General features: G+C 37.6%; 1 protein-coding gene across 1 annotated transcript in view; it reads right to left on the bottom strand.

Annotated features, from left to right (window-relative positions):
* ABCA13 (ATP binding cassette subfamily A member 13) overlaps positions 1–25,926 on the bottom strand; it is a 175,497-nt gene that overhangs the window by 144,068 nt on the left and 5,503 nt on the right. The window contains exons 3-11 of the mRNA XM_048321455.1: positions 25,581–25,704; positions 17,206–17,354; positions 16,311–16,339; positions 14,970–15,133; positions 12,191–12,306; positions 11,051–11,184; positions 9,152–9,316; positions 7,485–7,687; positions 854–5,563 (exon numbers count right to left, since the gene is read on the bottom strand). Coding sequence (XP_048177412.1) covers positions 854–5,563; positions 7,485–7,687; positions 9,152–9,316; positions 11,051–11,184; positions 12,191–12,306; positions 14,970–15,133; positions 16,311–16,339; positions 17,206–17,354; positions 25,581–25,704 — 5,794 coding nt within the window. The remainder of the gene's footprint in view (positions 1–853; positions 5,564–7,484; positions 7,688–9,151; positions 9,317–11,050; positions 11,185–12,190; positions 12,307–14,969; positions 15,134–16,310; positions 16,340–17,205; positions 17,355–25,580; positions 25,705–25,926) is intronic.

Genomic DNA, 25,926 nt, shown 5'->3' with positions numbered 1-25,926 from the left:
GTATTTCGATATTTTTCAACAGAGTAGGTTAATACTTGATCCTGATGGACAATGGTTTCATGTATTTGCATAAAATTAATCATAAAAGTCAAAATACCACATCAGAGCATGAACTTCACAAGGCCATTTTTCAGCTGGGTTATGACAGTAGGACCAGTAGCTCCACCAGCAAGATACCCTAGAGCTGTTTGGAGCAATCAGCTTGTGGGCTCATTCAATATTGTTTAAAGGCAGCAACTCCAATCTAGCAGGTGTTTTATTAAGTAAACCATCAGTAAATATTTTCCTGAATAGTTTCCTCTGCTGCTGGATTACATCTAATCTGAGTAATCAGGCAAAAATTATCTTGGGCTCAAGATTCCTTCAGAAACTGCATTTGTTAACCTGAACAACTTAACACAATAGCCATAACATAAGACATCAACAAATTTAAGTTAAAGAAATTTTGTATAGTTATATTTGGACATAGAAAAAACAAACCCCACACATGCCACAAAGAATTAGTCCCAAGCATTCCTTAACATTTAGCTCCACAGGCAAAAATGACTGTTGCCCACCAATTAGTGGAGGTTCATTACTCAGACCTGCAAGGATTTTAAAACACAAGTATCTTCAAATAATTGTTTCTGTAATAGTTCTAAAGAAACCAATTCAAGTATCAATATATATGACTAAACACATCAATAATCTGGTCCACACCAGAATGCATTCTGATACCAAATATGGCTGGTCAGAACAACATAAATTGGAAGAAATCTGAAATGAAACAGTAATTAACTTAATAAAAGTTTTGATGGAGCTGCTCATAAACAGAAAGCCCTTCTGTCTTTGTCAGCACGCTTCCCAGACTTACCTCATTTCTGCCATTGCATCCTTATGCAAATTCATTAGTAAGAGTTTTATTTTATTGCTGTCATGTTCTGCAGTAGACTGAAACATTACTTGTAAAATCTCTTGCATGATCTCCAGAGTTCTGTTTTGGGACTGAGAAGAAGTTTCTCTATATGGTGCATTATAAAAAAATGAATCAATTAAGTCAGACATATGAAGCTCAGTATTGTTTGTATGCAAAGCTTCTTCTACAACATCAAGATCAGCAATTATATGAAGGAGGCTGTTTAGCAAAACTGAAATAGTAGTGTGAGTATTATTCAATTTCTCTCTGCTGAGATGACTGTCACCAAACAGCATACCAGTGTAGTCCTTCTTAGACTTATTTTGGAATAGCTCCAGAAAGTCAATAATATCTTTGACAGCCAGAAGTAGGCCTTTTGATGAACTTTCGTTAGTCATAAGGAGAATTAGAGCATGCATTATTTTAGAATAATGTTTGTTGTTACACTCGCATAGAATGTTCTTCACAATGTCTTGTATATCTTCAAAATGTCTTGATATAACATCTACAGATGATGTCTTAAACTGCTCTAGTAAAGCATCAGGAGCCATTGAAGAGGACTGTCCAGTGGCAAACTTTAGTAATTGATACTCTTGATCTATCACCACAAGTAAGTGTCTAACACTAAAATTCACCAATAAATTTTCTATGCTTGTAACTACAGGAAACCAGAAGTTCTCAAAGTTGTCAGATACATTGATGTTCCCACTTAAAGCTGAAATTGTCATAAGCATTGAGTGTGTCTGGTTTCCAACAGATGACAGCGTCATTAAAGGCTGAATTACAGAAAGAAAAGAAAGGACAGCTTCAGTATTCAGGAGTCTTGAAACTTCACTGGTCATATTCTTAACATTAGTAAGAACACTCTTAAGTGATGTTCTTGACTGTCTGTTCCAGCTTAGGCCACCATAAAGATCATCCAGCTGTTCAAGAAGACTTTTGGCCATCTCCATTTCTGACACTGAAATGCTGCTTAGTGTTTCTACAATTTGTAATGCCATTTGGCTCTTTGAAGTGGAGGAACAATTGATTGCATGTGTATTATTCACCTGCAGTGGCACAGCATAAAGGGATAGCTCATTCCAAAAATCTAGCAGCTCTTTGAGTATTGTGCTATTTATATGATGGAGCTCAGAAAACTTCCAAAGAATAGAGTTCCATTCTTTGATCTGATGAAAAAAGCAAGTCAGATTGTGAGTGATATTCACCTGAAAGTCTTCCACAGAGCAAGACAAACTGTCCAGAGTGATGAGTTTAAGCTCCTTAATGACTTCAATGACTGCATTGTAATGAAGAGTAGAATTTCTATGCCCAAAGTCACAAGGTATAACAGTGGGATCACTCTGAGGCATTTCTGTTGTGAGAGTCCAGCAGAATGCTGCAGAAAAACAAACAGAGGCCTCTCCAGGTTCATCAGAGATGTCTTCCAATATCTCCAGTAACATTAGAAGACCTTCTACTTGGTTAGAGAACTCCTCATCAGTAAACATTGGCATTTTTTCTTCCTGAGTCAGTATGAAAGCATATATTTCAGTTAGTGCTTCTGTAACGTTACCATGACTCAATCTTTCTGTAAGGCTGATAACATCAAAGAGGAGGTTGAACACATCTTCTATTTTGTAGAGCTCATCTTGTTCAAAAAGCTGTGTTATTTGCCTTACACCAGTCAGGTTCCAATAACGTGAAACATTCTCAAATGCATCCCACCAGTCTGTTAAAGTACCTAACTCAGAGTTCTCAACAGAAAAAGGTTTGATATTTTTAAAGAAATTTTCTAGGTTCTCCTGGACCTGTTTGAATCTACTTATCAAAAACTCAACATCCATGTTTCTCATGTTTTGCACCAAAGCAACCATATGCTTTAGAAACTCCTTTTTGTCTCTTAATGGAAAGACAGTAAAAGTAGGAGTCTTGAAAATTCCAAGTGCCTTCCTTATCAGTTCAATATTCAGACCTGCTGTTTCTATCAGTTTCTGAGGAAATGTTTTATGTTCACTCTGCAAGTTTGAGTCAAGTTTTTTAATATTATATTGAAAGAACTCCATAAGGAAACTGATATTTTTCCCATGCAAGAAAGGATCAATCTCATTGTCCAAATGAGAGGAGATGTTTCCTTGGACTTCAAAAGTTTTATTTTTCAGAAGACTTTGAATTTCTGACAAAAGTTCCACTGATAAAACATGAATGTGGTGAAAAGGATTAAGGAGCATTCTTGAAGTCCTGTTAAAACCGTGGATTGACTGACTAAAATGGGTCTTATTTGACACATACAATGAGCTCCCAACTAAATCACTGACAACCATTTGTATTTGCTCTCCAGAATTATTTAAAAGTTTAAAAATAAATTCAAGCACACTAATGTCATCTTTTACATAAAATTCAGGGAGAATAAATTTTAAAGTTTTTGCTAAGATTTTGAAATAAACATTTACACAAATCATATCAGAAGAACCTAGGGAACATTCAGGGAGTGTCAAATTAAAAACAAAATTAACAAAGTCCATCACATTCATTAGCTTAGCATCTGTCTCAGCATTTCCCAGAGACTGCAGAAGAGATAAAATATGTTTTGCACTTTCGAGGTGGGAAGGTGACTTGTATTTTTCAATGAGATTACCTAATCCATGTATCCATGTGTTACAATCCTCTGCTTCCTCCATTGTACTATGAAAATTAAGAAAGGAGTTAAGATGAGATGAAAAATTTGTTTGTAAGTATTTTGTGTCTTTTAGAGTATTGTCCAAAATTAGTTTGGTAAGATTCTGGAAAATGCTGATACAAACCATATATTTGTCTTGAGGTACACTTTTTAAAAAAGCAGATGTATCATTTATCTCAGTGAGAATAATCTCAAATTCCTTTTGGGAGAGCTTGAGAATAGTAGAAAGGGAATTTCTGATGGAAAATACACCAGCACCCTTATCTTCTCCCTCAGATCCTCCCGAGATGAAAGCATCAAGCCAAGAATTCAAAACCTCTTCATTAAAAATCTTCAGTATAGATTTCTGCAATTCAGTTATCACAACTCTCATTGTCTCTAAAACACTTTCTAAACTGCTATCCTTAAGCAAGTTTGTGACATCAAATGCATTGTTAATTACACTTTGAAGATTAGCAAGGAAAGCCTCAAAATCTTTCAAGTCATTTAAATTGCTGTGTTCTTGAAATACAGCTTTTAATACCTTCATCACTGCTCTTGTAGCTTCAACAATAGCCATAGCTGTATTATTGCACAGTTCATCGTGAGTTGCATTTAAAAGGCTTTCAGAGAGATATGCCAAATCATTTCTTAGACAGATAAAACAGGTTGAATTCAAATTCAAGATATTTGATCCTTCTTCAAAAATCTCTGTCCACGTTTGAAGCCACGTAAAAGTGCAGTGCAAAGCAGAAGGCACACTTACCTTATCTCCCCAGTTTGTTACATTAGACAGGACACTGTCCAATGGAAGCAGAAGTAAGTTATAAACCTCTGCTGAATGTTCTACAGAAGTCATGTTTGCTAGATAAAAATCAATGCACCCATTATTTACCAGACATTCTGGAGACAGATCAAGAAACTCTTCCAAATAACGTAAGACAGCTGTTTGGAGCTCTTCATCTATTAATAAAGTTTTAAGGCTGCTCAGAGTATCATAGACAACTTGTATCTCTTTATTTCCGTTCTGTGCAAGAAACTGTGCCTGAAACTCTGTGTAGTTGTAAATTAATAGTAACTTTTCACAGAGAGACTTACTGGTGAGGTTCCAGAGAAGATCGAAAGTTTCAAACAGAAAATCAAAAACTAGTTCCTTATTTTGTAGGTCATGCCATATTTGAAAAGATGACATACTTCTTGAAGTCTCATAAAGAAGTTTTAACAGTGTGTTATTGCTCTTAATATTTAAAACCAGATCATCATTCTGGTACAGAGAGAAAATTTTTGGAACAAGTGAGATCACACTAGTAATGTTTAATTTTTGGATATTTCTGAGGAAATTGTGCACAATTTCTCCTAATTCTTGTACCTTATACATAAAAGTTGCATTCGAGAGAAATAAAGAGGAGGTATTACTCACTCCAGGAATTGTACTTAAAGACACATTGACATGATCACCAGACAATGATCCAACTTCATAGAGATTGCTTTGGAAATGTCCACTTAAATGTTTTAAATGGCTCAAAGCAGTAATATTTAACTCTGGCCAATCACTCAGGATATTTTTGAGCAACACCATACTTCTATTATAGATTTTATTTTCTGTAATAGAAGATAAATTTCTAGATAAGGTGTCAATTACCTCTTCCAGTTCTATTTGACTCAAGTGGGAAAGCCTAGAATCAAGTTCATGGAACAAAATTTCCACTATATGCCAGAAAAGCTCTGTCTTCTTTTTTGTCCAGAAGCTCTGAAGAGGCTGGAAATTTTTTTGTAGCTCGTTATGGAGTTCAGAAACTGCAAATGAGAAATTGGTGGCAGATTCCTCCTGCTCAGCAAAATTTTGCATCCATGTAATTGCATTATTCAATGCATTTTCAATCAGAGACTTGTTTGAAGAAACAGAGAAATCAAACATTATAATTTCTTCTATGACTTCTACAAGATGAAAAAGATGATCCATTTTCTTTTCACCAGAAATCCTTACATTTTCTTCTGTCTTCAAAAACTCTTTGAAAGATGCCAAAATCCTGAAAAATTAATCATAAGTTTTTTTCTTGTTAGTTACCTAGCAGGCAGACAAAAATTTGTTAAATATATATTACATAATTTTAGAATCTAGGTGTATTTACTTAATTCAAGGAAATTCCAAATTTCATTTAATAGGAGACACAAATTAATTACCACAAAATCTGAATTAGCACAAATTGATAATTGCTTTGATTTTCAAAAAATGTGAAAAAACCCCACCAGAAAGTCATGTCATCATTCAAATCAAAACAGACATGTTTTGTAGACAGCAAAGTTAAAGAATTGTGCATTTATCAGTACTTATAATCAAGATTATAAGCCACAAAGAGTCAAACATCTTTGAGTATATCACATTTTCAGCTGCTGAAAAGAACAAAGCCTTTATGTTCCAGGTATTTTACAGACAGGAATGTATCAATAAAATTGATCAAACCCTCTGATTTTCTATGAATTCTAAATAATTTCTTGTTTTCTCATAATTATTGAAAGCTAAAACACTGTCTGATAGCTGAACATTGTTTTTCAACATCTACAAAACATGAAATCATAGTGAAAATTGGAATGCACCAACTGACGTTTCTATTGTGTCAATACTATTTATTAGAAGAAAAAACAATTACTAGCTCTACTAGATTAGTCAAGAAGAGGTGCATGGAAAAAAGAGCCTTTGAATGCAAAGGCCTCAAGTTGAAAATATCTTCTCCTTAAATACATTTTCTTCCTCTCCAAACTCTGCAATCAACAGAGGTACAACAAAAAAACATTGTGTACTGCAAACAAAAAGGTGAAACTGCTAAAAAAACAGGTTGTAGTTTCTTACAACTGCGGCAGCACAGCAGTTTCCTTTTATAAATAAGAACCAAATTTCAAAACACACTACTAAGTTGTTGAACAACTTGACTGCAATCTCTCTCTTACCAGTAGGTAATGGACAGTATCTTTCAGATTTATCCTCAGATGTTGATTTGTATAACATGAATCATTTCTCCTCCAGTTACAGGGTTTGATATGAACAAGTAATTACAAGCAGTGCAAAACTGAGGACAATATTGCAACTCCCGGAAGCAATGCAAGTCATCCAGGGTGCAGTTAGAAAGAGGGAAGTATCAGTTCCTGTTCTCTGCCATAGACCTTTCTTGAGGCTCTGCCAACTCTGACAAACTTTAACTCCCTTTATGTGTGACTTAAGTCCTCTGTAGAACCCTCCGGATCAGGAAGATTTGAACAACTTGATAAAATGTACCATTCTTTAAAAGTACAGGAGTTACAGCCACCTCTTCATATATACTGTTTACATTTGCATTAAGTGACAAACAGAGAACTTGAAACTGGAAGAAAAGTTCAAAAACATCCAAAAAAATCATAGAGTCAGAGTTCCCTAGATGAGATTGCAAACTACATGTGTACAGCTAATTCTGTGTTTAAAATTCTGTTTTCCATAGGCTGTAACTGTTGCTGTAGGCTTCTGTTACAAGATCTCCTGCACAACTGAGTTTGACTTCTACAGTAAAAATTCTAAATATTTCACTTGCACTGGACTTGTTATACATGAGAAGTATTACTGAGTCACACCAACTACTTGTGGGAATTAAATTTTGTTTGCAGAACAAGATAAAGATCCTAGTTCAAAATGTCAGTTATCCACAGCTGCTGATTCCTGTGAGTACTGATCATGTAGTAGTCAGGTCCTCTGCTGAACCTGTAAGTAGCTACACTCTGAAGCACAGACCTGATTTCTTTTCCAGAATTTGTAAGAATCAGCATGATTATTTGACTGTATACAAGGTTTTGAACTACAGAATAAAAAATAAAATCACAAAACAGACAAAAATCAGAAACCAATTAAATGCAAAGTGAAAATGAATATTCAGGTTGCTCTAATTTTATAAGACAAGTTGCAGAAAGATAAGTATTACTTACCAATCATGAGGTGAAACATATCCTCCTGAAAAATCAGCACCTGATTTCTCATTCCATTGCTGTATCAGGGTATTAATCTCTGAAAAAATTTTCCTGGCTTCTCTGTCATCTAGAAACTGAGGTGTTAAATCAGCCATAATTCTTCTAAGCTCCAAAAGGAGATCCTGAAAGAGAGTGCTGCTGCGGAGCCATTGCTCAAGGATCTAATGGATTGAATGCAAAACAGAACACTTCGTTAGAGTATCAAAGGTTTCTTATTTAGACAGTACATGGAATTTGCATGTCTTAAAAAAAATCCACACAATCAACAATGATACCAAAATTCCTCCCTAACAACCTCTCTAGACTCTGAAATGACTGATGTGACAAAGGTTGATTTTCAATACAGTTTTGACTGACCTACAGGCTGGCAATGTAACATGCTACAACATATGGACAACTGACATTCTGTATGGAGCTGACCTTGCCCAAAGACCCAGGAATGGTAATAATATAGCCTGACACTGAAACCACCTAAAAGCTGACTTCCACAGCCAGGCTTCCTTTACCAGACTTCTGCCTACACTGCCAATATGATGGAAGATAGCAGCCTTAACACTTTTGGAGTCCCATCACACAAAGACATGGTGAAGGAGCCTGCATGCTCCCTTTGTATAGCCCAGAAAAAGGCATACCAAGGCCTGGCCAAACCTACTGACTGCTCTCCTTTCCTCCACCATTACTTTTCTTTTTAATGCCAATAGAACAGATTTTCTCTAAGAGAAAATTCACAGTGGCCAGCAGCTTACAGTATTTCAGGTTCCCATAATAAGAATGTCAACCATTGCTAAGAGTTTTAAAATCATGGCTGAAATTATTGCTGGATTTTCCTACATAGAAATTGGTGCGTTAGTTTTGGCAATCACATTAAATTATTACCTCCTACTTCATATTTCATCAAACAGCAGGGAAACCTTATCAAAGATTACATTTTTGGGGAAATACACAGGAAGGTTTACATGTTTTCTTTAGATGACATGGCAAGCATCTCCCATGCAGCTTGACTCATGATTCTTTTTTTTAATGGAGAAAAGAACCATATTTCAGTATAAAAACAAACACCAGTGTTAAGGCAGCTAGGTGTTTTTCTTAGGAAACATCTGAATGTTTTATTCTTTTGTCCATGCAACTACACATATGCCATTACAGAGAATGCATGCCAAGCTATTCTACCAGATCAGAATTTTAAGATGCTATTCCGGAGGTTTACTTTTATCTTGCTTCAGCCACTATTGCCAGAGACAGTGAAGGGGAATGAAAAATAAATTAATTATATAATATATCAGTGAAGGCCTCTAGTCACCTTTCAGTTTTGCTCAACATTCAGTCTCAGGTGGGACAGTAATGGGTCTTTCCTCCGACAGGTCTGCTCATTGCAGTATGTTTTACTATATTCCCTACTAGATTTCAAATCTGAATCTCTGTTAATGAGAAAACTTGATTAAATGGACGCATGATTATAGATTATACTTCTACTGTAATGATTCTTTATAAGGATTATTTCATCTTATTAGCAAGAAAGTTCATGGAAATAAATTTTTATAGATAACTTAGATGTTTAACTGAGTTACTGCTGACAACCTACATGCAAAAACTAGGAATTCAATCTATTAATTTATTAAAGTTACCTGTGCATAGAGTCTGAACTTGCTGACAGCATGAACAAGATACAGTTTGGCCTCATGCCGTGTAGAATTACAGCTCTCTCCAATATTCTCTTTGTTTGCTTCATCTTCTGGCACAACAGCCAGAGCAGAGCACACAAACTGCTCCAGTGTCTCTCCTGTGGGAATCTGGCAAGTACACAAGGAATTAATGATTACTTCAAGAGAGCTGCTGAGTATTATCTCTCCCATCAATTTACGTATCTAGTGAAAATAAGAATAACACATAGCCTCTTCAGTGAGAACAAAGCCCATTTAATCCAGCCTCATATTCCAGGGCACACACTTCAAAGTACTCCACATGCAGGTTGCTGTATAAAATATCAGTGGCCCCACTGAGGTGCTCCTACAGCTGGCAGAATGATGGGACCTGTATATGCAAGGAATTTTCAGCTTGTAGCTACACTACTGTTGATACCTCTACAATAATTTGTAGGTTCGTGCTGAACTAACCTGACTATGATACAGTACCCCAACAGCAGAATAACTATCTTGAAACAACGTCACAAGTATAGAAATTACTGATACAAAAAGCACTCAGTACAATGACACATCTCAACCAGTGACTACATGCAGCAGACTAGTTTTAAATTGAGGTTGGTGGGTTTCAAGAGAGTGGTCACGAGAACAGAATTTTTTCCTCATAGACTAATTTTTAAATTCTGTGTTAAAAGGTTAAATATTCCCAAGCTTATAAATATTATTAAAGCTTACAAAAATAACTCCACACATTTTAATTCTGTTGTTGCCTTTCTGAGATACTTCACATCCTTGCTCCTTTCAACTTTGACCAAAGAATTTATAAAAAGTTTTGCAGATGCTTTGACTCCAAACAAAATGGGGCATTAGATACAGAATTGAAGAACTCGAAACAAATATTATCGAGGCTCACATAATTACTTCCATAGTCTTTTATGGTCTTCAATGTTCTAACACAAGCATAAAATATTCAGATACTAGCTTAAATAGTTAGCAAGTGATTAGCCTGGGATTCCACAGTCAACAATGACTACCAAGCTGCAGCTGAATTCAGTTCAGTTGATCAAAAAGGCTAACAATGATATTTCATTAAAAGGCCATTCAAAAGTCAAGGGTTATTTTACAATTTATCTGTTTGTTTAAATCTGCTATTTTTACAATGAGCTTTTCTGGAATATAACTAAACTGTACTGCTCTGCAAGAACAAACAGATTTCACATAAATACCAACATTAAGGAAACTGTGGACTAAAGTAGAAATTCAAAAGATGTTTCCAGTTTTCTGCATTTCAGAACATACCACCACAACAGACCACTTTGGTCTAGAAGATAGGTTGGAAATCCCTATCTGAAGAAAGAGATTTTCTTCCAAATGTGATGCATCACCAGGATATTTGATTAAGCACCACTGAGACAACTCATCTAGTATATTCATATCAAACTGAGAAGAAAGGACTCTTGGTGTGCCTTAATTTACACATAGAAGAGGCAGGCATTCTTTGTCAGCAAACCAGATGAAAAATGCTACCAGACAAGCTAATCCTGGCAGACTCAAATCAAGGATTTGGTTTAAAAGCTTAGTGGAGCAATCCTCAGAATTCTCTACAGGACTGGATAATAAACTCAGGACTCTGCCATACACAGTTGTGACTTCAGAGAAGCATAAATCCATTAGTGTACACAACTAGACCTATCAGTATGTTCATGTGCAGAGACTTCAGCTGAAGCTAAATATTTTTGGTGGGAATGAAGCCAGGATATTTAACAACCTTGTAGCTGCTTCACAAATCTAAGCTTCAGTAACACAGCAAAATCCCTTCAGGGTACCAAAAAAAAAAAACAAACCAAAAAAACAGAAGGACACTGAAATTTTCAACTGTTTTACCTTTGTTAATTGTACTGTGTAACTTAGCAGGTTCTCAACATGAGGGCCATCAAAACCAAACCTGGATTCAAGTTCTGCTTTCACAGCAAGCGGATTCCACAAAACACCCCCTAAAGAAAGATTGTACTGAAAACCTGAAAGAAAGGAAATCTTTTGTTTATGTAATTCATTCTTTTTATTCATGTTGTTTCTTGGTGGTTCACACTTGTTGAGATCCAAGTACCATGTTCCCAGCTTTTTGGGGGACAGCAGGATGTGTGCACCTAGGATAAAACCCATGATTGCACTATTGGTAAAGTCAGTTAATCTGATGGCATTTCAGCAGTTGATATGATGATGCTGGGATGCCGTAGTGATTGCCAGCAAACTCAGCAGGGTGCCATTCTGAAATGTACACGTGTGTGTATGGACTGGATGTGAATCTTTACTGAGAATGAGAGCAATGGGAGAATACCAGAAGTTCCAGTGAATTCAAGTTCATACTCTGTTGAAGGGCTCCAGCCCTTTGTCCCACATCAGCCTTCATTTTGGCAGGTGAAGTGATTTAGACTGTATATTACTCTTAGCCCGACCTTCTATGCTGAGCAGACAGCTGCACCTATATATTGTGTGCTCCAGTTTGCCCACGAAACTTGCTCCTGACCTTTTCTCGAGCAGTTTTCCTGGGGCCAGCCTACCTTCTCCAATTAAAATCATCTTCCATAGTGAAGCAGCAGATGAAGAAATGTAACCCTCCAGCTGAGAGCAGAGTTTATGAGAACAGAAGAATGAAGCTTAAAGTAAACCAATCAATGCTTAACATGCATGTCCAAAACAAAATGTTCTCTTCCTACCAAATGGAATAAACTGTCCTTTTTATTGATTTAGTCTCTCTCCAAAATTCATCACTGAATGACCAAGATAAACACTACGTATTAGACCAGTGTGCTTTGTTTATCTGATAGTTGCCTGAGTCTGATAAAATTTAGTTATAAATATTAGTATTTAAAAAGCAGACCAGTAAAGAACTGGGCTAGCACTAGAGCAATGTAGTTCAGTCCCTGGACATCAGGAACTTAGCAGAAGGTCCAACAGTTACTATCATATGTTTCCAGCATGCTGATGAGGTACTTCAGAGAAAATCTGAAGCAAATTTCTTACCTTCTAAGGTCCTATCCTGTACTGATGCAGCAGTCAAATTCAGTGCCATTTTCACCACTTCATAGAAACTTTGGCCCAGTGGCATGATAGCTAAATCCTTCAATGATGCTAAGGTACTGAAAAAGAAAAAGAAAACAAAAATCAAGATCTCTATACAGCCAAAAAACCTGAAAGGATTTGCTGGAAAGAGACAACCCCCAAGCAACCGAATAATAAAACACTTTTTACTGTTGCAAAACTGATGTTCTATCAAATTAGAGTCTAAATGAACAAAACACAAATTGTGAAACAGTTACAGTATCAGTCAATTTCCATTAAGGAAATGTCTCCTGAGAGGACCAATGTCCTCTTAAAAAAAAAATAAATAAATAAATAAATAAAAGAGAGAAAAAGAGGTGAGGAAAAAAGAGCAAAACCACCACAAACATTCTCTGTTATCCCCACAAGGAGGCAGGATCAACACAGAATACTTACATTTTACTTCCAGTCAGTCTGCAGGAAAAAATATTTTTAAACACCATAATACTTATTCTCACAAGAAGTTAAACAAAGTACATTACAGGATGCATTGATAAAAATATATCCATTGAATTTCTTACAGTCACCTTAGCTGTGAAAAAAAATTCTCTGTTAATGTAGCTGTAACTTACTATTTAAAATTTATGTCAGATTTACCAGTTATTTCCTACAGAGTAATCCTTCCTTGTTACGCAAATAAGAAACCAGTTTTCCAGAGTGGATCATCAGTTTCCAACATTCACGAAAAGAAGAAACAAAAAAAGGGAAAAACAAACAACAAAAATCCAAAGCCAGTCACACAGATGGGAGAAGTCTCTGTTAAGGACCTCTGAGAGACACAGCAAGCATGGTACAGACCAGAAAGTGAGAGACATAAATTTAGAAACTTTCTGCTGGTTAAATTCTGCTGGCTAAATTCTGATACAACCTCTAGAATGTAGTATAGTAATATGAAACTAGTCAAGAAACAAGCATTGGGTTTTGTGGTTTGCTTGCCAAATTGCATTAATGATGGCAATTTTGGTCTCTTAAGGGCACAGAAGTCTTAAAAAAACCCCAAACAGACGAAAACACCAAAACCCTTGTGTAAACATCTAAGTCTCCTATTAATCACTTGTGGGTTGACCCCAGCTGGCAGCCAAGTACCTTCACAGCTCCTCATTCACTCTCTTTTCCCACAGGACAGGGAGAAAATAAAAGGAAGGCATAAAGACCCATGGATCCACCTAAAAATAGTTTACAAAGTGAAGCAAAAGTTGAGCATGTAAGCAACACAAAACCAAGAATTCATTCCCTGCTTTTCATCAACAGACAGATGCTTCCTGGAACCAGAGTCTCAGCATGCCTAGCAGTTACATGGGAAGACAAACACCATAATCATGGACACCCTCCGCTTTGGTCCCCTTGTCACTCTGTCCATGCTGTAGGCTCAGGATAGAGAAATTGCTGCTGAGATAGTATTAACAGATTCATAACTTCACCCAGCACAGCATCCAGTGGTTACTGCTGTCTGTGCTTACTGCTGCTCAAGAAGAAAAAAATAACCATAAACTTATAATCAGGTTTCTGTTTTACCTTGCAAACACTCAGATGCTGAGAGTTTGCAAACCTTCCAGAAAACAATTCTGCTTTGGGGATACAAGCACAGCTAATGTAGTTTTGCATGCTAATAGCTCAGAGAATAAGCTGGAATAAGGTTACAAATTACTCAGACATAAGAGAAAAATAAATAAATTTTAAAAATCAAGCATCAACATAGGTGCAATCCACATATTTTAAGAGAGACTTATTTCCCAGTTTGAAAAAAAGTAATGCCATCATATCCTTCTTATCTCGGTGGGAAGCTATTTTTGTTGTTTTTCTTTGGTTTGGGTTTTTTTTTAATTAGAAAAAAAAGACAGTGGGACAGTAAAGGATGGAAGAACAGCACAGTAATTTCTCATTCTCAGTCTTTAGGTCTCTGCTTCCCCAAGGGCTTGGGCTGGTGAGGTACATGGCCAGTCTTGCACAGGTACCCAGGTTCAGAGGCCTTCTCTAGCTTTATGACCACGTTATTGGACTACAATGACAATTACCTATCAACATACTACAACAAACTGCCTACTCTGGCAAATACATTTATGCTTTGTAACTAAAAATTACTTTATTTTACTGAAAATTCCTGTAGATATGTGTCTTGGCCTATGCTTTAAATCTACGTCTTCCTCTGAATCCAACTGTCGTTTACCTGTTTCAGAATACAGTCTCTGGGGTTTTTTTCCTACTGCTTCATTTCTTGCAAGAGAACAACTAAAGCTATTCTGATAGCAAGAGGCTTAAGAAACAAAATTGAGTAATTTTCCTGATATTGACCAAGTGCTACATACATTTGGATCTGATTAGGATCAAAACTATTACTTTCTTATATTCATATGTATATGTTCTATATCTTTCAAAGACCCCCAAAGTACATTACAAAGTTCAAAGCCATATTACGTGATGGGGAAATTTCAGGCATTGGTAACATGAAGCTGCTTATCAAAGACTCCTTGGGCATCTCTGTTGAACTTGGCAGAGATGAAAAACGCAGTTTTAAAGGAATTAGTGTGGGTGAAAACTCCTAACACAGTTTTATAAAAGCACAATCTGGTAAAGAGAAGAAAATTTTAGTCTCTTTACACTGTGTAAAGCATGCGTATTTTATTAAGTAGCCAGTGAGAAGAACAAGAATTGAAGATAAAATTTTAAAACAGAGCACTTTCAAGAATATGAAATTACTTACTTTTGAATAACTTTAAGAAAGTGTGTTATGGTAGCTAACTCATCGTCTGTATAAAAGCTGTTCAGTTCAAGATGAGGGAGTGAGTGCAGAAGGTTCCAGAAATATGGTTGCTTGTACAGATTTTCTGCTCTAGAAATAATTTTCTCTGCTTCATTCAAATCCATCTTTATGTGAAAAAAAATAATAAAATTACATGCAACACTTCCATTAACTGGAAAAAAAAAAAATCAAGCAGATGCCTGTTATTTCCCTGACCCTCTTGAACTTTAAACCATTCAAAATATTTTTCCAAAGTAGAAACATACCTCTAGATTTGGTAATATACCACATTATTTTGGTGGTATTTTGAACTTACGGAAGCTTTGTTTCTGATAAGTCTCTCCACTCTGATGGAAAAATGGAGCTGGAAGAAAAGCTAAGGAATCTCTTTCTGCTCAGAAGGGTAGCCCTTTCCCAAGGGAAGGATTATCTTTTGAGATCTCAAGCACGAGAAACTCTTTAGCCCCACAACAAATTTCTAAGTCTAGGATATAAAGACCAGGGGACTGCCCAGGCCATGCCATCCTCGCCTCACAGCTCCTTGCAGGGTTTGTGGGGGTCTCAAATAATAATTTATAAGAATGGCTCTTTAAAGATGAACTGCCTTGAAGAAAACAATTTCTTTCATAGGACTACACAATATGATGCCTATGCAAAACAGGATTTATCACACTGTTTATTATGCAGTGTTTGCTGCTCTAAATTAATGTTTCACTAGGGCTTTTTTGCATTAAGGTGATACAGCCATGGTTTATACATAAAGAAGTTTGTGTATACAAACCCTGTTACTAATAATGATTAGCTACTGTCAACTAAATATTTTCTTAATGTTGAGAAATAAATTTTTTCTATTCTATATTCCATTTCAGAAATGAAATTCCATATTGATATGCCTCCTTTCAATCAATGATCTTATGAGCAATTTAAAAATGTTAGTATAAAAGTGCCATCTAATTTCAAGTTATAAACTGGAAATCTAGGTTTCATGAAGTAGCAGTAAAAATCAATCAAATATAGAAAAAATACATCTGGCAGATGCACTTTTAAACTGTTCCTAATAAAAAAATAGCCTTCAAATAGTTGCAGATTTCAGCTACTAACAACCTAGACTGGTTTAAATAAGTAATCTAGGAACCACTGAACCTCTATGAAATTTACAAGACATGATTATTTTCCTTCAAACAATTTTTTTTTTAAGTTAGTTTACTTAATCTTGACAGGATACAAATTTCTAACCATTATAATAAAGATGCCTCAAACCCCAGAACTGTAATCGAAAAATAGACTGTTAAAAATACTTACAGTAAGAAAAGTGGTGATGTTATGGAGCCCTGTAAAATTAAATATTTTCCTTTAAAGAGAAGCATTATTAACTTTAGAAGAATCAATATTATAAGCAAGAGCAAGCAGTGCACAAAGGATGTTTCTAGAAAAGTAAAGGCACATGAAGCAACTAATATCCCAAAGATAGTGATCTATTTGATTTTCTCTTCTTCCCAACACTTTTGCTGTAATCACAAAAACAATTTAAAAGACATTGCATGTTGTTCAGTTTTTAGTGAGGCAAAATCATCATATCAACACTAGATGAATGTCCTAGCCTGCCAGACAGCCACAAAAACTATCATTTCACCTAAATCTTTCTGCTTGAAAACTCAGCCAGAAACGCAGGGTAGTGGGAGGTCTTCAATGCCCCCCTGCTACAGAAACAAGGCTGTGCAATGTGGGTGGACATGAACAGGAGACTCAGACCCTGCTATTTCCAGTTGCACTCTTTCTGTGCAAGATTGAAGGTCACCAAAGGTCACCAGGTGTGAGCTACTGTTGTTGTTTTCCATTCCTATACTCTTTAGTACAACAGAAAAACATGGAGAGGGAGAGCTAAATCCTCATAACCTACTTTTGAATGCATGATAGACCAAGTAACCTTGTACTCTGATTATACTCCTCATCTTTTAAGCTTTCCTCTCAGTGTTTTCTTAACTCTCAAGAATACAAGGGAACAGAGTAAGAAAGATAACTTTTTTCTGATAATTTTGATGGCCATTGTGTTAGTAATTATAAAAGTGGCTTTTTTTCAGATCAATTAAAATTTTAGTTGCCTGATTTTATTTTTGAGATCAAACTATTCTTCTGTTTGATGGCTATCACTACCCGATAGGCAAAGAAATTAATTTTTAGAAAGATTGCAGCTTACCTGAGAACCTTGAGCTCTCCTCCCATAGCTTTTCTAGGGCCATGGCTTTCTCTGTAGTATCAATAAATTCCTTTGCAAGTTGTTCTATCTCTTCCATGAAGTCTAGATCACGTCCAGTGGCTCTCTCTGGACCACTTCGGGGGCTTGCACTATTTTTTGACAGAAAAGGGACAGGCGAGGTAATACACTGAAATCAAGTAGTGGAAAAATGTGTATATACTCACAGCAGTATTCTGAGGAGTTCTTTTAAAATTATGTATTTATACAATTTCTAGTTAGTTCAATTCCTTAGCGTGGAAGTTACAGCACTGAGTCTCAAAACCTCAGGAAAGATGGCAATGAAAAATTGCTGAAGCCACCTACTCCAGTCACCCAATTCTGGCAGCAGCGAAGGACAGACACATGCAAAAAGGTCTTTAATATTTCTGAACACACTCAACTTTTCTCTCTTGGTTTATCATGTGTCCAGGTGACAGTTCTTTGGTGAGAAAGTTCAAGCTTTCCTATTGCGTCTAAGGTAACAGTTTGTTTTTTCAAATACATACAGCAACTTATAAAAACAGTATTTCATTCTTAGTAATGGCTTTTTCTTGATTTTAGCTTGCAGACATAGCCCTGGTAAATGTTATCTCTGTTAACTCTGTCACACTGCTATCTGGTGATATATATATATATATCAATAGCACAACTTTCTAATGATAATTTAAATGAAACCAGAAGTCAGAGTCATTTAAATGCCTCTTTATAGGACAAAATTACTTAGACTCTCCTGAAACACCATAAACAAGGGAATAATTATGTTTGGCACGTTACTAGGCAGTTGAATTCTGTTTTATCTTATAGGAGTTTCAAATGATCCTAAGAGCTAAATCCTGTCTAGCAAAAACATTGGTTTCTTGCATTAGAAACTGTCACAGAATCACAGAATGGGTCAGGTTGGAAGGGACCACAGCGGTCATCTGGTTCAACCTCCCTGCTCAAGCAGGATCATCCCACAGCGCATGGCACAGGATTGTGTCCAGATGGTTCTTGAGTATCTCCAGTCAGGGAGACTCCACAACTTCTCTGGGCAACCTGTTCCAGTGTTTGGTCACCTGCACAGGAAAGAAGTTCTTCCTCATATTCAGGTGGAATTTCATGTGTATCTGTTCTGCCCAATGTCTCTCGTCCTATCCCACTTACAAAAATATAATAAAGAATTACATTCCTTTTCCATCAAGCTTATATGCCAATACTTGCTTTCAGCACAATTTTTATTTATTGAAATAAAAGCCTAATGAGATTAATTCACAAACCAAAGAAAACTATCAGCCACCACTTTCTCATTCTCTCATTTCACTTTCCCTCCCTCCCTGATCCTCATTTGTTCAGACACCCACAGAGCTGTCTGCAACTTTAGATTAAGGGAAAAAAAAATTAATGTTAAAACAATAAAATTCTTAATGGTTTCAGAACAGCTTATTTTGATCTCAACTTGTCCGACAGCCAGTAGGATTTTGGAAAACTATTTTACCATGCTCAAACTTCAGTGGGCTAAAGGCAGAACAATTCCTCAACATGTATTTTTCCCTTTTAAAAGAAGTTTTAAAAAGCAGGTTTCTGTTGTTCAGAAGGTGGCTTTTAGGATGATTAGAATTTGCACTTTAGCTATTGCTTTTGAAAACTACCACATAATTTGCAATATTACTAACACTCCCACTGCCCAAAATTTCAGACAGCTGAGAACACTAGTGTTTGGCAAAGAACTGAAACACTCCCTACATCCTGAAATCTTCCCAGCACACTGCTTTTTTAGCATGAACAAGAGGCCAGCACTTCACCAGAAAAACAGCAGTCACAGTCAGAACTTTAAAAAAAACAAAGCTCTAGCTCAGTTTCCATGAGATTTTCCACAGGTTTTGGTTGTCTTGGGGGTTTTCTGTGGGGTTTGGAGGGAGTGGTGGTGTTGGGTTTTGTTGGGGTTTTTTTCCAATACTTGCTGAACTTAAAATTGACATCTAAACTCTCCTAACAAGGTCACTTAAAATAATAATAAGTATTCAGAGTGAAGCATAAGAGCAGTATTTCAACCTATGTTTTTTCCCTCCAAACTAGACCCAAGCCTTGTATCCCCATCTACAAACATCCTGGTTTTAGAAACATTGCAAACAACAATGCTCTGGGAAAAAAGGCCACCTTACTCACATAGGAGCACACAGCAGGACTCAACGGTGTCTCCACGGGCTGCTAGGGCTGCCTGCCCTCCCTGCCAGCACCAGGGAACACAGAGAGCAGAGAGAGAAGGAATCAGTAATTCCTTCCACTCTATCCCCATCACTAACTCTGCTGTACCTTGGATCTGCAAAGCTTGGGTTAATAAACAGCAGGGAAATAACAAAAAAGTATCCTCTTGGCATCTAATTTGATGTGCTTTAGCCACCTGTTTGATGCATAGCAGAAGCACACCAGATTACACAGGCTGAATGGACAGCACGTTCAGCGGGGCTGTCCTTCCATTGTTCCCAGGCTGGAGGGCTAGGGATGCAAGCTACTGCCCTTTGAGGTCCCACAGAGTACACGGGGCAGGGGAAATGGGGCTGGGAAGATACACAGACTAGAAACATTTAAGAAAACAGCAGGCAGCACTTGGAGCATGGAGGCTCTGAAGAGCTATAGGGCAAAGTGCAGGGAAAAGCAAGTTGATGGTGAAAGTGGAGAGGCAGCTAAGAAACTCTAGGGGGCATAGATATTTAGGATATGGCAAAAGGAGCAAATCCCAGGCATAAGGCTCAGCTAGAACAGAAAAGAAGGCACATGTGCAACTTGAAAAACCCACAGAAACGCCACTTTCCCAAAGTCAAGCCTCTCAGCAGGACAAGAGCAGCTATTTGGACGTGCTGGCTGTGATTTGTGTGAGCTATTAGCTTTATGGGGATTTCCAGGGCAGCAGCCATGTCAGCCAGCAGCCTTTGTGACCCTCTTTTGCCGTCATTGCCCCAGTCCTTCCTCTGATTATTCTTGGAGCTGAGCACAGCCTCTTTTGGAAGGGGAAATGGCAACAGGCGTGATATTGGTTATCAGGCTCAGTTTCATGAAACATATTATTACAGAGATCTTATTTGCTGAATATCTCAGCTAAGACTAAAGGATTTTATATATTTTCAACATAGAGGACATTTATCTCCTAATAAGAGTGCTACAAGTTACTACTGATCTCTTAATTCAGCACAGGTTGCACAAAATTGCAGGAAGATGTCCCCATCTTGCCAGAAAGATAAGAAACTACACTTCAAAACCAGCTGCAGACACAGTCAAGGCAAACAATTTTCAGACACTGTGCCACGAAAAATACTTAATTGTTGTACTGCTGCTCTCCCAAAGGGCCTTCACTGTATGCTTTCTGGAGCAGAAGGAGACATTAACTCACTTGTGTGTTTATGTGTAAAGGAAGCTCAGCAGCCATTCCAAGGAAATTCCTAGCAGCAGTTGCTAGGAACAATAAAGAGGAGAAGATAGGGATAATAAAAAGGACAAAAGGAGGAAGCCAGTAATTTGTAGAAAAGGACATATATAATTAGAGTTGGGGTGTTAGAAGAAAGGGTTGGGGAGTGTATATATAAAATTTCAGTATCGTCCATGGTAGCTCTTCTCTTAATGGTACATTTCCACAAATTTCATGAGAACAGAAATCAAACTAAAGGCATACATTGGTACAAGCTTTGACCATGACAAAATGCTGCAAAAGAGCAAAAAGACTCTGCATCTCTTTGAGCATGTAAAAGCAATTGTCAATTCCTAAAGCCATGACTCAGAAACATTAATTCTGTCCAATTTACTCAGTTACTCAGGATGACAATAAGAACATTTCTGAGTTCATCTAAGAACCCGGCTATGATGTGAAATGCCATTTAGAAATGCCATTGATGATTTTCATAAGCCTCTCAGCAAACTCGTCTCAACCTCACCCCTGTCACCACATTATTAATTTCTCTCTAAAATTGCAAAGCCCCACCTGGCTTCCATTCTGCACCATATCAGCACATCCTGGAGACATCAATACCAATACACATGTTGGACAACAACATACTTCGTGTCTCTCACAGAAAGATCTTTCTCTTCCATGTTGATACAATGATAACCTTCCTAAAATGCAATGGACCAAAACATACAAAGAACAAAAAAAAAAAAATAAAAAAAAATTCTTCTTAATTGCCTACAAATGGCAAAAAGCCATGTTTAAATTTCCTTTTCTCCCCAACTCTCTGGCAATCTATAAGCAAGGTCACAAGAGTTAACACTGCAGTAAGTTGTTGCAGTCATCTATCTTGCAGAACTATTTATCATTTGAAGATATACCTCATTAAAGAAAAACCTGACCCTTTAAGCAATTCTTACACAAAGACTATTGCTGATGCTTAGACCTTCCTTGATTCTGTTCTCCCACATCTGCTCTTGTATGTGAGCTCTTCTGATGCTCGTCCACTGGAAAACCACAGAGGCAGAAAAGGTTCAGAACACTAAGAAGAAAGGGGCTGGCCGTGAGCAAGGCTGCTCCAGAAGGGGGCCAAGCTAGGAGCTGAGGCAACCCTGGAAGAGTCCACGCCATTAACAATGGGACACTGCCCCCCAGCCAGCAAGCAGACACAGGGGTGTGTTACAAGCTCCAGAGACAGCCCCAACAAGTCAGGGTGAGCCCAGGAGCCCAGTCAGGTGCGAAAGGAGACTGAGCTACCACGTGGGTATGGTGGCCCACCCACCAGAAGTACCAGAGACAGACCTGGGCTTCTACCACATCTACTGGGGAGGCTGCTCAGGCTGCTACTACTTGTAGCTAAAGAAAGGGAAATAAGCTAATGTGCTTAGAAATAACCTTTTAGAGTCTTGCTTTTATGATCTTTGTGGTTCTAAGTCCGAGAATAGCTTAATTTTCTTTTAGGTATTGAGAAGTCTAACAAACATAGATCTAGGAGCCTAGACTGCAAGGGCAAATCCCACCATGTTCTGCAAGATTTGCCGTGGAACCCAGAGTATTGGGAAATCATTATGTTTCCGTGCAAACGCATGGAAATATGTGGGTGTAAGGCCATAGGACCCTGGGCTGTGTGGTTTTTATCTTATTTGCAAGCTCTCAATTTTATGCTGTGCTCCACTAAGATGAGGTGGGGAGTGGAACATTCTGGAAAGAGGAGGGGGAAATGTCCTCTGCCATGGGGGCTCCTGAATACTTCCTTATTCCTCTGCTCTGAGATACCACTGGGTATCTCAGGCTAGGGAATCATATCAGTGAGCTTCCAGCCAACACCTTTTGCAGTGGCTGAAAGAAGGAGCAAGGAGCAAAGCCAAAGAGCTCTTGCAAACTGGATGCTTTCTGAGGCATCAGAGGAGGTGGCAGGTCTTGCTGCAAATCAGAGTTAATGTGATTGTAGGCTTCACCTGAATCATCTTCTCATCATGTCACAGGCTGTTGCCTGAAGGGACAGGGGCACACCTGCGAGGGCATGACCTGTACTAGGATAATTTCACCCTGGGCTCAGCCCCCCTCATGGTGGGGGCTTCTCACTGACAAATAGTTATTGGTGGTCTGTGACTTCCATGGAGGTTGTTCCAACAGTAGTCACAGAACTACTTTCTCCCAAAGACAGCTACATTTCAAACTGATAGCACCAAAGTGATCCACACTGTGAAAACAAATGGTTACGTGTCCATGCAAACTATGCAGTCTCTGGCTCACCCTTCATAAACACAGCATTACTGACATAAAAAAATGTTCCTTTATCAGACTTATGGTTTGATGTAAATCCTTCAAGGAAAGATGATTGGTATTACTGTTCCTATGCCACCCCATGTCTCCAGTCAACAGAGACTGGATTCAGTTATGTTTGACTGATCAAACTGACAGTCTATATTCCTAAGGCTGTTGGCAGCCAGCATAAGTCAGAGCAGCCCTGAGGTTGATTTAATTTATACTGATGGACCTGGTGGAACAGACTGACCTCAGAATGAACTTCATCCTACCTTTTTAGCCTTTTTCCTTACCTAGGCTATATACTACTCAGTGTAGCCTACTGAGTGTATAAATATGGATACATGCATGCATTTTATTTTTCAGTTGAAAAATTGAAATAATAATTTCAATAAATACTGAATAATTTCCACGATTCTTAAGTAGGTCTAAGACTGCCTCCAGGAAATTCTTTCCTCATTTTCTTTTGAGCTGGAATATAATTTGGGTAGTTCAGTCCAAACAGTGTAAATAATCATGCAGAGCAGTCGATATAGTTCATAGATTCTAGAGATTTAACACATTTAGATGGCATCTGAACTAGAGATGTAAAGAAAAAGCTATACTTATAGGGAAGTATAGGCCAATAGTTACTGCAACTCTATAACCCAGTAATATAATATTGCTACTGCAAGTAACAGGGTACAGGCTTTGTACTGGGTTTGAAAGACACAGGCGCTTGCCACCTTTGCTTTGCCTGAACTTGTCTGGTTTTTGTTTTGACTTGGGTTAGCTTTAACTTTTTTTTCTCTTAGCGAGGTATCTAGGGCTATTTGCTGTATCTTCACTTGTCATTGTATAATGCCATCAGTTTTATACAGATAGAAGTAGCAAGTGACTATTCAGTGCAAAATGAGATATTTATGATTAACAAAGCAGTGCAGAAGAACACAGGCCCAGTGTAACAGCAGAGGCCTTGAGAGGTGGGGACACAGATGAACTGTACTGGAGTATGATACTGGAGCATCTGGAATGATAAGAGGTGGGCACAGGCTGGCACCAAGGACCCCATGGCTATAAACAGGTCACCACTGCTCAGGTAAAATTCAGACCTATAGCTGGACAAAGCCAATTTCCAAGTATAAGAAAAAATAACAGGTAACTAATGTGTAAAAGATAGCATATACATTCAGGTGTACCACGTAAATTTGAACGTATTGCAGAGATGCAGACCAGTGGAAAACAAGCAAAGTAGAAAAGCACACTAGCAATCATAAGTGACCCCAATGCACCCTTGAGTGAAAAAAGAAGCCATCAACACCACATTCCTCCAGGTAAAGGACTGTGGATCCTGACTTGCCATAACAATCACATCCCCACCCATCTGCAGCTACTGACATGACCCAGAGCAGCAGTGGAAAGGTGAGCATAACCCCAGGGAAAAACCTAGGAACTCTGTGGTCATGTAACAATTCTAACTATATTAGTGGGAGGAGGAGGAGGAGGAGAAGGAGTAGTGGGAGGAGGAGGAGAATTTTAATACCAGTATTTTTGTCTGTAAGTATTTTGTGTAATAATACATCTTGACTAATAGTGGCTTAAATTGTTAAGACTTCAATTCTACTAACAAATTCTTGCTTTATGTAGAAAGTGTTTGCCCATAAACAAGCTTTATTTTGCATGGTCTTATATTCAATTAACAGTTCTCTACATGTACAAATAACTGGAGCAGACCATCTAGATCAATACATAAGTATTATGGCCTATTACTGTGATACTGAAGCTTTCCAATTTGCTGTATGCTGCACTTATTGCTACCTATAAACCTCTACGATAATAAACCATAACTATTTGATGCTCTGACACACCTGGCTCAGCCCTCTAAGATCTTTTGGTAGATATTATCAATTTTCTAAGAATAAACATACAGATATAAGCGTACACATTCTGATTAGCTCACCCTAATCTGACTTTATTGTTATATATTTCGAAAGGTTGTTTATGACTATACCCTTCAGCTGGTTTGCACGAGTGTCTTTGCATCGCAATGCTTTTCAACATTTTTGAAGTAGATGAAATTACTTCACTTCTTAAAGAAAAATTCCAGATTCAAATCAATATTTTTTCTTCCTGCATTCTAGGATCCTGTGACAAGGACTACTTATGGATAACTTCTTCCAAGTTCTTTATTACAGACCTTCTGCTGGCTCTTTGTGGGTCTTACATGAAAGTTATTCTTGTTTTGCTTTCCTGGGTTCACTTCTCCCACTGTGTATGCTCCCAAACTATTCGAAGTCTAAATCAACATAGAATATAATTTTGCTGCTCAGCTTCCCTTTCATGTAATAAAAGACTTTCTAGTGAAGGATAAAAGTATGTGCTCACATGTCAGCAGAGAAAGCGCAAGAATATGACAAGGTACCTCTAAAGTTTTACCCCCAAAGCGTGTTCAGTATCCAGTAACAGCATGAAATGCCCAAGAAATACAAACAAAAATTATCAAAAAAGCAAAAGCAAAAAAGAGGTATGACTAATTCATAAGAACATTGAAGGAAACGTTTAGCACAGAATAACAATGTTCCTATTTTCCCTGTCTACAAGGGCAGTAAAACCCTTTGCTGTAGAAAAAAATGAACTGTGATGGTGACAGCCCTGTCAAACTCTCATAACTTACCTAAAGCGGCTGTGTCTCCGTGTTGTGTAACTGGCATTCCTGCATCTCGAGCCAACATTACAGAAAAGGCTCCGCATGAAAGGATAAAGGCCCCGACTTGGTAAATCACGAGCTTCTAAGTAACCTAAAACCAAGCAGCAACAGAAATCAGACCAGTGATATTGCATTTGCAAACTGTGTTCCCTTGTCCCAAAAAGCCTCTTTGTCACCTGCAAGCAATAAAGTTGTATCAATGTCAGGTGTCTCATTTAAGAAAAACTCAGTCACCACAGAAAATGAGTAACCTCTGTGACAAGGTACAGATGACATTTGAGAGTAATCTTTGGAAAGCTGATTTTCCTGGTAG

The sequence above is a fragment of the Corvus hawaiiensis genome, chromosome 1 (assembly GCF_020740725.1).
Source record: "Corvus hawaiiensis isolate bCorHaw1 chromosome 1, bCorHaw1.pri.cur, whole genome shotgun sequence".
In the NCBI taxonomy this organism is placed as follows: domain Eukaryota; kingdom Metazoa; phylum Chordata; class Aves; order Passeriformes; family Corvidae; genus Corvus; species Corvus hawaiiensis.
This window is presented reverse-complemented; position numbering and strand designations above follow the sequence as displayed.